A 12,335-nucleotide genomic window follows, 5' to 3' on the forward strand; every position below is an offset into this window, starting at 1 on the left:
AATATAAAGTCTGATTTGTGAGACTAGACTAAGCCTGACTCTGAAATATAAAACCCTTTTGGGCTTACTGTAAATTGGTTGTTTCTACCCTTCTGTTTGTGGCTAGGAGCAGAAATGGCTTCCAGAGAGGTTTCACCAACCCTTTTTTTCAGACAACATATGGTTTATAGGCCATGTAGTAGACTGCTAGACCTGTAGTCAAAGTGTTTTGTTATCATATGTGATGTATAACCTGCTCCTGTACAGTTAAATACTTTGACTGTAGTCAAATACTTTGACAGTACAGACCTGTACTTTGACGACAAGCCCAGTATCATGTACATACTGTAAACACAGGCTTTAAAGTAATAATACATCCACACAACTAAAGTAGCCAAGACAAGTCCATAACGATGTCACGTTGTGGATAAAATACATTTTACCAACACGACGCGAACCACAGCACAACCGAATAATGAAACTTGTTTGTTCCCAAACTGTTGTTCTGCTGAGACCTTGTTATCAGGTCAGAGATCAGTGAGACTGGTGCGGTGAACGCCGTGCGTCCCGACTTACACACTTCAGGACCAGAAGATCTATTATTGTGGTGTTTCCAGGACCCGGGGTGATCAGACAGACGGGTCTGGCCCCGCTTTCATCTCCACATTAAAGCCAATCAGGCCCCATTGTCCCCCTGCGTACTCCCAGCCAGCTGCTCTGTGTTTGGAGAACATGTTCTTCCACTGGACACAGATCCAATCTGCTCAGCAAAGCAAAAAACCAATTATGTCTTCCTGCGTCTCTCCGGGATCTGTCAGCGATAGCACAAGTCACATAACAGCTTCCTTTGTAACCTTTATAAGCCTGTTCTATGGGGAACAACATACATACTACTTCATCCATATCCATACAGCATTCTCACATCGCACTCTCACATTTATAAACACAGTTATAAGTTCATGTAGTCCTTATCCATGATGTCTGGTTTCTATTTTTTTCTTTCTTTTTTAACAATCATGCATTTTATTTCTGTTGATGTGAGAAAGCGTGGAATTCCATCCAAGCATTTTATTGCCATTGGTGAATTCATTGTTAAATGAATGTGCAAGTAACAAAAGACAAGAGACTTGAGACTTAATCCAAAGTGATTAGTATAATATTCAACCAACATGGTGACTAGTGACTAACTGGTCCAGAAGATCTGACTATGTCTAGAGCTGTCCGGATAAGTGGTTGTTTTCTCAGGTTTGTGTTTGTAGTTAGACAAGTACATATAATATTCATTGACATTAAGAAGACTTTTAAATGAAGGGGAGGCCTTTTCTCAGAGCCTCTCCCAGTGAAGGAACAACACTCAGGATTACATCTGTTTACAGATTACCCGTTTCCTATTGGCTCGTCTGGAGATGATAAGCTCCACCCATTTAAGTGTCTACTTGGGATGTTTTGCATGAGCTCTTCAGTCTAAACATCAGCCCCACCAGACCCCCCAGACTATCAGACCCCCAGACTATCGGACCACCAGCCCACCGGACGGACCACCATGGGGGTTCTGTGGCTCAGGAGAGGCAGCCGCTCTCTGATCTGGACCAAGGCAGTGCTGCAGGACAGCAGGTCCAGCATCTACAGCAAACCCCCGCGGAACCACATTGGAGCAGGGGTGAGTGTGTGTGTGTGTGTGTGGGGGGGGGGGGGGGGGGGGGGGGAATTGTTATATATTTTTTTTATGTTTTACATAAAAATCGTAGTTCTATAAAAGCTATGTAATTAAATAGATAGTTACACATTTTAAATTGTAAACACTTATTTGCCTACTGACAAAAGGGGCAGGATGAGGTATTGGTCAGGGTTATTATCTGTTGTCAGTAACATTGTAATGTTTGTAGAATATAAATACATATACATATATAAAATATGCATTGGTGATCCGTTTTTCCTTAAGTCTTCTTAATTTTATGCTATATATATATATTTTTTTTTTATCTTTATTTAATTATCTTGTATCTGCTTCACAGCAAAGCTTCTTCATCATGTCAGTGTTTGCGGTGGCCATGTTGGCTCCTGCTGGCTGGATCCTGCATCACCTCCCAGAGTACCGCCAGCGGCCAAGACCTGGAACCCAAGACCAGAACCCCAAGACCAGAACTCCAAGACCTGATCCCTAAGACCTGAACCCTAAGACCTGAACCAAGACCTGAAACAAGAACCGAAGACCTCAACCAAGACCTGAAGACCTGGACCCCAAGACATGAAAACATGAACACCAAGACCCAAAGACCTAAACCAAGACTTAAGACCTGGACCCCCAGACAGGAGGACCAAAGACTCCACTTTAACCTGAAACACCTCGCTACCATGATCTGAGAACCCCAAGACCTGACCCAAGACCTGAATCAAGCCCTGACACCTGAACCAAGACCTGAAGACCTTAGACCTGAACCAAGACCTGAGACCTGAAGACCTGAGATCTGAACCAAGACCTGAACCGAGACCACAGGCAAGACATAAACACCAACTACCAAGTCGTGAAACCTAAAGAAACCAGCCTCCCAGACCTGGGCTCAGAACTCTTTATTGCTGTGGTCACTAGTCCACTCTAGGTTAACTTTAATCTCAACAGCAACCCAGAAGACATTCTAGAGAGAGTAACATCTGGTTGGTTCAAAACGATCAACTATCTACTATCAACTCACAATGTTTTTAATTATCAGATAAGCCTAGAGAGTAGACAGTGTTCAATACCGTGCTACTTAGCTGACTGTTAAGACTGTTTAGCTTGTCGTAAGAATGATATAAACAGTCAGCTAAGTAGCACAGTATTAACCAAAAAACATACACAAGAATTATTAAATCTAAAAGTAAGCAAGTATAGCACAGCCATGAATAAAGTATATCCTGAATAGTGTATAGTTGTTCTGTCTGCCTAGAAAATTACATGTTACTTATCATAGATGAAGAAACATGAGTGAACATGATGAGTGAGGACATCACAGTTCATATCGTTTATTGAGTATATTGTAATAAAAAAAACATAAACAGGAAGAGAGATGGGGTTCCACAGAGTCTGTTGAGAAGGGAAAGCTGTGTGTATAATACTGGTGTCTGTTGTTTCATGATGGCGCACAGAGCTTTTTATGTCAGTTCAATCTTTAGGAACATTTTATCAAAACAAACGGATTTGTTGGTTCTTATGAAGGCAACCAAACAAGACATTTATTAAAGAAAAACAAATAAACAAACTTGTTTAATCGAAGACAGTAGCAGCCAAACCGAGATAAAGGAAGTTATTCTTTGCTTATGTAAGACTGTTGATATTCAATGCTGTTCAATAAACTTTAATCCCAGAATAATTAAAAAAAATGCTTTTGCTATTTTTCTCCAAAATATTTTGTAATTAAACTAAGTATACGTCATGGGATACCCAGTTATGACAACCAGTTATGATTGTCTATAAATCCCCATCACATTATCAAGCATTTATGTATGGTAAGATTAAAGATATAGTTATCTTTTTGTCACCCAATAGTAGATGTTATAAAGTGTAATAAGTCTGTTTATTCAACCCTCATAGACAATACAGTAGTTCTACTGGGTTTATGTGATTGCATTGGGGACGTTTGTATGGAATAAATAAATGCAGGCTTTTCATAGCCTGAAATCACCTGACCAATTCACAAATGTACTAGTCAGGAAGCTCTCACTTCATTTTCGATTTCAAATGGGAATTCTCAGTATCGCAGACCAAAAGGACTCTGGACGCAATTGGATTGACCTACAGCCAATAAGAGTAACGAAATGTGTGTCATAGCACAGAAATTAAATTAAACTTTCATGGCGCTTCTCGGCACATTTATCGTCTCAAAACCGTCCCATATTAGATAAACGGTTGTCATTGGATTGCCTGAAGGCCAGGTCTGCTGCAAATCTGTTGAAAGCAAGACCTTCCAGCAAAAATAAAACATGAACTTGCAGATTCATCCAGTTCCCAGGGTACCTACCTATCATAGTATCAGAACAGATTTTCAAACAAAAATGACCGCAAAAGGAACTACTCCAATTAAGTCCCCAATTGTGAGTCCCAAGAAGTTTCTTCACATTATGGAAGGCACTCTTCCAAATGAAACGATCCAAGTGAATACTTTAGGACACGAGATACACAAAAGACAGGATCCAGGTGGAAAACTGAAATGGTGTAGAATCCAGTAGTGATGGAGCTGACCTATGGCTATGGCTACTCACACCAACAATAAACTCTTTATGTTTTATATTTTAAAAAAAATTAAAAAGCAAAAAGCAATGTAGTTAAACAGACTCCCACATTTCAAATCATACACACTCCATTTCCTAAAGATGTCTATTGATTTAAAGGGGCTGGATTGTGCAACAGTTAGGGTGTTTTGACTTCCAGCTCAAAGGTTCACGATTCAAACCCCAGTGTCCAAGATCCTTAACCGTTGCTCTTAGATAAATTAAATAGCAGAAGGAGGAGTCAGGACGCTTGTTTCCAGGACACATTTGTATCCTGTTTCAGTGGTACTCCATGGCCCAGTAGTGCCTCATGTGGCCGTAGAACCTCTGGGTCATTCAAAGTCAACGCATGCCCTCTTGTACACCATGAACCGGAGGAGGGACCCAGGGAGGGGCAGGGTCTTCAGCCTCCTCAGGCGCTGAACTCCAACCAGCTGCCGGATCCTCAGTCTGCACAGCTGCATCAGTGCAGGAGGTGTGGCTGAGAAACAGATAACACTCATCGTTACTGCTGGCTTAGGAGTCCCCCACATCAGGAGTCAGATTGGTCCCTAAAGTATGATGACAGCCGAGCTTAAACCGGGAGCAAGTCTCGGTCCTTTCTTCTTCTCACTGTACACACTCACTGGGCTGTCAGTGAGTTGCTACTTTCCACAGTTATTCATACTAGGAATAGATCCTCAAACAATTGCGCCAATTGTGTGTAAATGGCTCTGCAATAATGGCGTTGAACCCCTGAGGAAATCCAGATCTAAACAGTCCTCACCTGTAGATCATTTTCACATCGGTTCCTTACCCATGGACACAGTTGAAGGTCCCATGACATGCCATCAGGTGTGAGTGTGATTAGCCTTACAAGCCGTTTTGGAAATCTGCCCCTTATGACATCACAGGTGGGCGTGTCCACCTAGACGTGTGCTGGATAGATCATACTACCAGCCTACCCAGTGGACTGTAGCAAACGTTGCTCATCTATCCGTCACACATCTAGGTGGACACGTCCACCTGTGATGTCATAAGGGGCAGATTTCCAAAACGGCTTGTACCGGCTAACCACACCACACCTGGTGGCATGTCATGGCACCTTTAAGATTGATCTGAGTGTACATAGTGAGGTGAACTCACTGGCTCTGAGTTTGATTGCGTGCCAGTCAGGGTAGCTGTCGAGGTGCTCCTGCAGACAGCTGCACAGCTTCACGTGGCCCACATAGTCCAGCAGGATGTCTATGATGGGGCCGGCCCAGCGACACATGCTTGGGATGGACACCATCTCACAGAACTATGGAACACAAAAGGACACGGCCGGGTTGGGAAAGCTGCTAAATCATGTCTTTTTTGAGTTAGGTTACCAATAATTGAGTGACAGGTTGGCAAAAGGTCGGGTCCCCGTTCAAAGACCACAGCAAACACCCGGGTCTCACCTGAACACAGTGGCGGGTAGAACACTCAGTCATGTTGCTCTCTGTGTATCTCATCTCTTCCCGTTGGAAGTAGTTGAGCTTCAGCGGGGGGTGGGGTCTGCTGCCGTACGTGCAGCGGAAACACGCCAGCGCGTCGCAGCCGTTGTCCAGGATGTACTTCAGCATGGTGAGGTACTTCATGGCGAAGAGCACAGTGGCCGGGAAGGTGGTGGGGTGGGTGGACAGGTAGGCGTTGACGTTGGCCCCGTGCTCGATGAGCAGGGTGACCGTCTCCATGCAGCCGCCGCGCACCGCCACCAGCAGGGGGTTGAACAGGTCCAGGTTGGGGTCGGCGCCGGCCTCCAGAAGCATCCGGACCGCGTCCACGTTGTTGTTGGCCACGGAGAAGTAGAGCGCGGTGGTGCGGTGGTCCTCGTACAGCTTGGAGTGCTCGTGGGACAGCTGGGCGTTGACGTCGTAGTCGGCCTGGATCAGGAGCTCCAGCACGTCGTCTTCGTTGTGCTCGGCTGCCACGTGCAGAGGGCTGACACCGGCGCGCCGGATACGGGCCTTGGTGGTGGCCGGGATCAGCATGGACACCAGGCTGAAACACACCTTCACTTTTAGCTATTTGGCAGACTTTGATCCAAAGCAATTTACAGTTGTTACAGATACGTCTCACTAAAGGCTCAATTATGGTTCCACGTGGACGCGACGCAAGGACCACGCACGACGCTTCAACGCAGTCGTGAACCTGTTTTGGTTCTGCGTCGGGTTTTAGTGAGCGGACCAATCACAGCCCTTGCTGCTGCGTCGCCTCGACGCAAGGTTAAAAATTTTCGGAGGCGCACATCCGGCCCTTGCGGTGGATGCAAGGAGGGTCCGCAAGGACGAAATGGGGCCGTAAACCACGTTGCGTTGCGCCGATGTGGAACCATAACTAAGCCTAAAGGAGAAGGTAGGGGTTAGCGGGCATCTTGTTCAAGGATAGAGGTAGACTTCAGAAATTGGGGATCAAACCAAGTAACTTTTGGCTAGGAGTCGATCATCGTCATCTGATAACTGATCAAGAGGATGCATGGGTCAGACAGTCAGCTGAACTACCATATCTCAAGCTGTTAGTGGGGCGGCATTAGCTCAGGATGTAGAGCGGGTTGGCTGGTAACTGCAAGGTTGCTGGTTCGATCCCGGCTCCTCCTAGCTGAGTGTCGAGGTGTCCCTGAGCAAGACGCCTCACCCTAATTGCTCCTGACGAGCTGGCTGTCGCCCTGCATGGTTGACTCCGCCATCGGTGTGTGAATGTGTGCATGAATGGGTGAATGTCAGTCAACACTGTAACGCGCTTTGGATAAAAGCGCTATATATAAGTGAGGACCATTTAATGGGCCAGATTGGTTGTGAGTCTATGTCTGAGAGGCTGCCGGTTCATGATAAAGGACCCACATGTCGTCCCCATTCTGGGCAGCGACGTGCAGTGGCAGCAGTCCTTTCTTGCTGGCCTTGTTGGCGTCTGCCTTCTGCGAGAGGAGCAGCTCCACGATCTTCACGTGTCCATTTTTCGTGGCTTCGTACAGCGCGGTGGCGCCATCTGCTGCCTGGCTGTCCACATCCGCACCTGCAGCACCACATCAGAGACTCTTGTCATCATCATGATTATATGCTGGCCTTGTTTAGTCTAAAATACATCAGCCGTCACACACAGTGAATTCTTAAATTCACTGTGTGTTAAAGCTCTCCAAAATGTTAAACTAGTCAATTTTGTTAATTTATGAGTATGACTTGTTGAGAAAGTGTGCATATTCGATAATATTCGATTAATACAATTCAGAATCCGCAATGCAGAATTTGCAAGACACGGGTTGGCTACTTTCGAATGCAAGAGAGTACTGCTGCTACATGCGCGAGTTAAAGAAAATAATGCTGAAAACAAAATAAACTCAGTTTCCAACAATAAATCACGAAAATGCTGGAACAATTACGTCATTTTTCAAAATCTCCCCAATGGAGAACTAATTGAGATGCAGACCCAATGACGTAAATGTTCCAACCTTTTAAAGTTTTTTAGCGGGAACAGAGCCGACTTTGGATGCCGCCATTGTTTCACAACACGCTCATGCAACAGTAAACCCAAGCCTGACGTCCCCCTTTTTAAAATACCGTGTTTAATAAGAAACCGGAGCGTGGCCACCTGCCCGCTCTGGGCCGCGGTGAAGAGCGGGGAGATGCCGTAGATGTTGGCAGGGGTGAGCCTGGCGCCGGCCTGCACCAGCATCTCACAGATCTCCACGTTGTTGCGGCACACAGCCTCCTGCAGCGGCGTCCAGCCCTGGTTGCAGTGGACGTTCACCGACGCCCCGTGGTTCAGGAGCATCGCCACGATCTCCGCGTTGTCGTCCTCGCAAGCTGACGGGTTAAAGCACACGCAGTCACATCATAGACACCGGTCTGATGAAACCGTACTCCAAGAAGCTAGTTCAGAAGCTGGATTTATTAGCCATATAGGCTAAATGTGATCATTTATTTTGTTTTATAAAAAACTTTTTTGAAAGCTTTGCATGGAGGATTGCTGAAATATATGATATTTGATCATATAAATGGTATCTGATTATTCGTTTTTAGGGGGTCTATAAATATGAGGTCTATAAAGATAGCTGCTATAGCTTTATTATTGTATTATTTATTGTTATAATTAATGGATATTTATACATTATTATAATAATAAAATATTATATCATTATTGGAGAAATATCATGGGAATATACTGACAGCAAAATAGTGTTCTGCTCAAAGTAAAAACAAAATGCATGATTATACTTTTTATTTAATGTAGGAAGCATAGAGAGAATAAATGGTTATTATCGATAGTAGCCTACATAAGTAATTGAGTAGAGCAGAAGGAACAGTAGGTCTATAATGAAACCCAGACGATGGGATGGCTACAAATGAAAACGATTTGTGGGCAAAAGTACATGCCCAACAATGTAGGAAGAAAACATAATCTCACAAGCATGATAAAGGTTGGGAACCTGTGTTTCTAATCTAGATATATATTGGACTGGGTTACCTTTGTAGAGCGGAGTCTCCTTGTTTTTATTCATAAGCGCCATGTCTGCTCCTCTCTCCAGCAGCAGCCTAGCACAGCCCGCGTGGGAGTTGCTGACCGCCAGAAGAAGCGCACTCTGGTCCTGCCTAGTCCGCATGTTAATTATCCCGTGTTGGGCTGTGGTATCAGAAAAGCATTAGATATTTACCACCGTATTGTCCTGATATTTCAAAATATCTGTTTTACTCCCAACCAAAGGGTTAGAGTCAGAACCCCAATGTCCTCACTCTGCCTGTAGGCCTTGAGCAAGATGCCCCATCCCCTAAATCACATGTATCTAAATTCACTAAAAGTAGCTTTTTGACAACAACTAAATAGTATGAAACAATTAGAAGGCTACCATAATAAAGCCTGACATTTGTCCTTGTAAATAATTTTTTGCATTAGTTTTGGTTTGGTACACGTTTTGGTAGAAATGTATACGTTTTGGTAGTTGTAGCAGTATAGTTCTACCTGTCAGCAGTACTTTGAGGCAGGCCTCCTGTCCATGGCAGGCAGCCTCGTGAATGGCCATCCAGCCGGGTTTACTGCACATCAGGCTGTGTTGCTGGCCCACTAGTGCCCTCACCTGACGTACATCTCCTTTCCTGATGGCTGCGAACAGAGGCCCATCCTCCCTACAGGCAAACACTTAATTAGTGGCAAGGCCCCCATCAGCTGTTGACATCATAGGTGGGCGTTTCCAATCAGGTGTTTCTCAAACTATGGGACTGGCTCTTGGGCCGCAATTCAATTGTAGTCAATTTGGCACATCAAGCTCTGTATATATTGTGGCTTATTTTGTTTTATAAAAAACTTTTTTGAAAGTTCTTGGTCAAAGTTGGCCCAAGAAGCTGAAGGTCAAGCATTACTTAATGGACCATACCAACTGGTTTAAAGGACTGGAGGAAACCTTCACTTTCATCTCATGTAGAGGGGAATCTGTGATGGTCCGATTAACGGTCATTTGGCCTATTGGCGTTTTGAATGGACGTGTATTTCAGTGTTGTATGGAACTCACTCCTCTGGCTCGGGGCAGACGTGGACCAGTACCCCTTCGTAATTGCGGTACGCGACCATGTGCTCGCCTTGGCCCGTGACGAAGTGGCTCACCGTGCCAGCAAAGCTGTTCCTGAAAACCAAGTATCAAGTCACTGACCCAGGGGTTAAACACTTTATCCATGGTGTGTCACTATTGTGTCCGGTCTCGGTGTAGAGACTACAAGGATACGGGGATGGTAGGAAACTCCCGGCAACCCGTCCTTCGCAGTGACTACATTGTATCCTGCCTAAATCGTTTCTTTGGACAGCAGTTGGGTAGCTTATGCAAACACGCCAATCTCCAGTTCAAACTAAGTATATCAGGGCCTTGAGGGTAACCCTGGGATCCTGTACTTACGGCACCAAAGACCCCTTTGATCTCTAACACTGGCCACACTCTCATACTGTACTGGGATAGAATTGCATGCCAATGACTGAGCTCATGCTGGTATGTTTACATGGCTGACATAACAAGCCTGGGAGCTGAAGCGGGAATGTGTTTATGACATGTTCTCTTTACTGTAAGGTTATTTAGCAGGAGGCTCTCAGCCAAAGTGACCTACAGGGAATTCAGATACATGTGATCGAGGAGCGGGTTGGGGTTAGGGGGTATCTTGTACATCTTGCAAACATGGGCACTGAACCAAGAACCTTTCCACTGGGAGTCCAACACTCTAACCACTTGACCTTGGGGTTCAACATCTGAACAGGGGTTAGGAATCAAAAATTGGTTGCAACCCTTTAGAGGTTAGAGGTTTGGTTTAAGAAGGTTTGAGAAGCCTTGCACTAGACTCTGCTGCCTCCTGTCCTACTCCTTGCTGCTCCTGGTAGTCTAGACTACCCTGCAGTCTGCAAGCCTCTCTGGATGTATGTGGACAGGTGCTGCCTGCTATCAAGTAACCCCAGCATAACAGCACAGAATAATAAACTACTACTACTACTAATGAGAGCCGAGCTCCTTTTATAAACCACTATTTCCCAAATAATAGCATAGAAAAAATAAAAGTCCTTCGTAAAATATAAGCCACACAGGATATCCAAAACTGCTTTTTAACATCAGTTTATATTACCATTAAACGAAAGAACAAGTTAATTTGGAATGTGTGTGGGTAAAAGTGCAGAACTGTAGAAGTGTAAAAGTGTAGAAGTGTAGTCTTTGAGGGGCAGGCCGTGCAACACCCACGGGTCGAGTGGTTTCTCCACAGGGGGATTGTGGGAACAGTGTGCGGCGCCCTCAGGTGGCTGGTTCCGGGGAGGGTTGGCACCAGAAGGTGGGTTCCGTCCAATTGGCCGACCGGTTCGACGACTTGAATGACATCTACTGGTTTCTCCCCTAGGAGCCGAACTCTGGTTGCCAGGTAGAGTCTGATCGTCGGGTCGACTCTGGTTGCCAGGTTGATTCTCGTTGCCGGGGAGACTGGGGCTGTCGGTTAAACTGCGTTCGATGGCGAGCGCAAGAAGTTCGTCGTCGGACAGCTGACTGTAGATGGAGTAGTCCTCCAAGGCCAGGCCGGAGTTGCTGGCCTGGGCGTCTGAGGCCAACGCCATGTTGGATCTGGGGACAGCAATTTCAGTCACTCTCCTCCTCTCGTAAATAAAGTTATTTTGAATGCCTGGGTCTGGGCATGCAGTGGTAGGAAAGTTACGGACGGTCATGCTTGCAGTCTGACCCTGACACAAGTGTCCGGTCTCTGAACCACTAGCAAACATCTCCCAGCATGCAATAGAGAATGTATAAATAGGATGTGCAAGGTCTAAATCTAACGGTGGTACTGAATGTGCTTTTCTCCAACTGGAAGGTATAGGGAAAATGCTCTCAACATAATAAAACATGCATTTGTGTGACGTTTTAAATATATGCAATCACTGCTACAAAAACCACAGTAGCAACAGTAACATCTCAAGAAATTAAACATTTTCAATAAATGCATGTAAATGTAGTTACCGCTCATCCAGTCTTTCACCTGAATATCCAAGAGTTGGCAAAATATCTCACTTATTCAACTGTAATGTCTGCTGTCTGTCTGCGGTCTGGCTCACTTCCTGTCACTCTGTTGATGCGTGGTGGAATCCATAACATCCTGTCTGTCTGCTGGTAGTGTCTTTTTGTTGTTAGTGTCGGCTCTTGGTAGTGTCTGTCTGCTAGTGTGTGTCTATCTGGCTTTTGATAGTGTCTCTCTGTCTGCCATTGCCTGTCTGTGGTGGTCTCTGCAGCATGTCTGCGTTTAGGAGTCAGAATTCAGGGTGTATTTTTGGAGATCTTGCCCCTCCCTCTCCTTCCCCTCCCAGAGCTGCACCGAGAGTTGACCTGTATCTGTAAACATATCACCTTCATATCCCGTTACCTGTTATCTGACCTTTGACCTTTACGAAATGTTAGCAGATTACATGACCTTCGACTATTATAACACATTACCTCATTACATGACGTGTTTTGATTAATGTTCTAGATTACATAAATCGAACCAATGGATCATACAGGAGTAATAGCTTCCTATTGGCCTAATCTCCCTGTCTGGTGTCCTATTGGGTGCATTTTATGTATGCTGTTGCATGTTGCATAGCGGAAATGACATGGCAAATTT

The 12,335-nt window shown here is 45.1% G+C and overlaps 2 protein-coding genes across 3 annotated transcripts; one reads left to right on the forward strand and one right to left on the reverse strand.

The window, feature by feature from the left end:
* Positions 1 to 1,522: 1,522 nt before the first annotated feature.
* On the forward strand, positions 1,523 to 2,144 carry LOC311364317 (cytochrome c oxidase subunit 8A, mitochondrial; the record flags this gene model as incomplete). The annotated part of the gene is made up of 2 exons (XM_084484300.1): positions 1,523 to 1,639; positions 1,995 to 2,144. The coding sequence occupies 2 exons, from the start codon at positions 1,523 to 1,525 to the stop codon at positions 2,142 to 2,144; spliced, it is 267 nt and encodes an 88-aa protein (XP_084340426.1).
* An 822-nt stretch (positions 2,145 to 2,966) lies between these two features.
* LOC311363627 (ankyrin repeat and SOCS box protein 2-like) lies at positions 2,967 to 11,949 on the reverse strand. 2 transcript variants are annotated; one of them, XM_084483581.1, is made up of 10 exons: positions 11,747 to 11,949; positions 10,934 to 11,305; positions 9,731 to 9,841; positions 9,184 to 9,347; positions 8,692 to 8,847; positions 7,785 to 8,030; positions 7,071 to 7,242; positions 5,649 to 6,231; positions 5,353 to 5,506; positions 2,967 to 4,708 (listed from the first exon to the last, which is right to left on the reverse strand). In XM_084483581.1, the coding sequence occupies exons 2-10, from the start codon at positions 11,296 to 11,298 to the stop codon at positions 4,560 to 4,562; spliced, it is 2,100 nt and encodes a 699-aa protein (XP_084339707.1). In that variant the 5' UTR covers positions 11,299 to 11,305; positions 11,747 to 11,949; the 3' UTR covers positions 2,967 to 4,559. The 2 variants fall into 2 exon arrangements, with proteins under 2 accessions (XP_084339707.1, XP_084339706.1); XM_084483580.1 differs by having other exon boundaries at positions 11,696 to 11,949.
* Between the last annotated feature and the right edge of the window lie 386 nt (positions 11,950 to 12,335).

Source organism: Micromesistius poutassou, assembly GCF_964030765.1.
Source record: "Micromesistius poutassou genome assembly, chromosome: 19".
NCBI classification, from domain to species: domain Eukaryota; kingdom Metazoa; phylum Chordata; class Actinopteri; order Gadiformes; family Gadidae; genus Micromesistius; species Micromesistius poutassou.

Excerpts from the sequence above, each read along its gene's own strand:
- LOC311363627 (XM_084483581.1), bottom strand. The coding sequence starts at position 11,298 with ATGGCGTTGGCCTCAGACGCCCAGGCCAGCAACTCCGGCCTGGCCTTG. Across the intron at positions 9,842-10,933 it reads GTGGAGAAACCACTCGACCC|GAACAGCTTTGCTGGCACGG; the intron begins GTGGGTGTTGCA and ends CTTGGTTTTCAG. Across the intron at positions 9,348-9,730 it reads GTCTGCCCCGAGCCAGAGGA|GGAGGATGGGCCTCTGTTCG; the intron begins GTGAGTTCCATA and ends GTTTGCCTGTAG.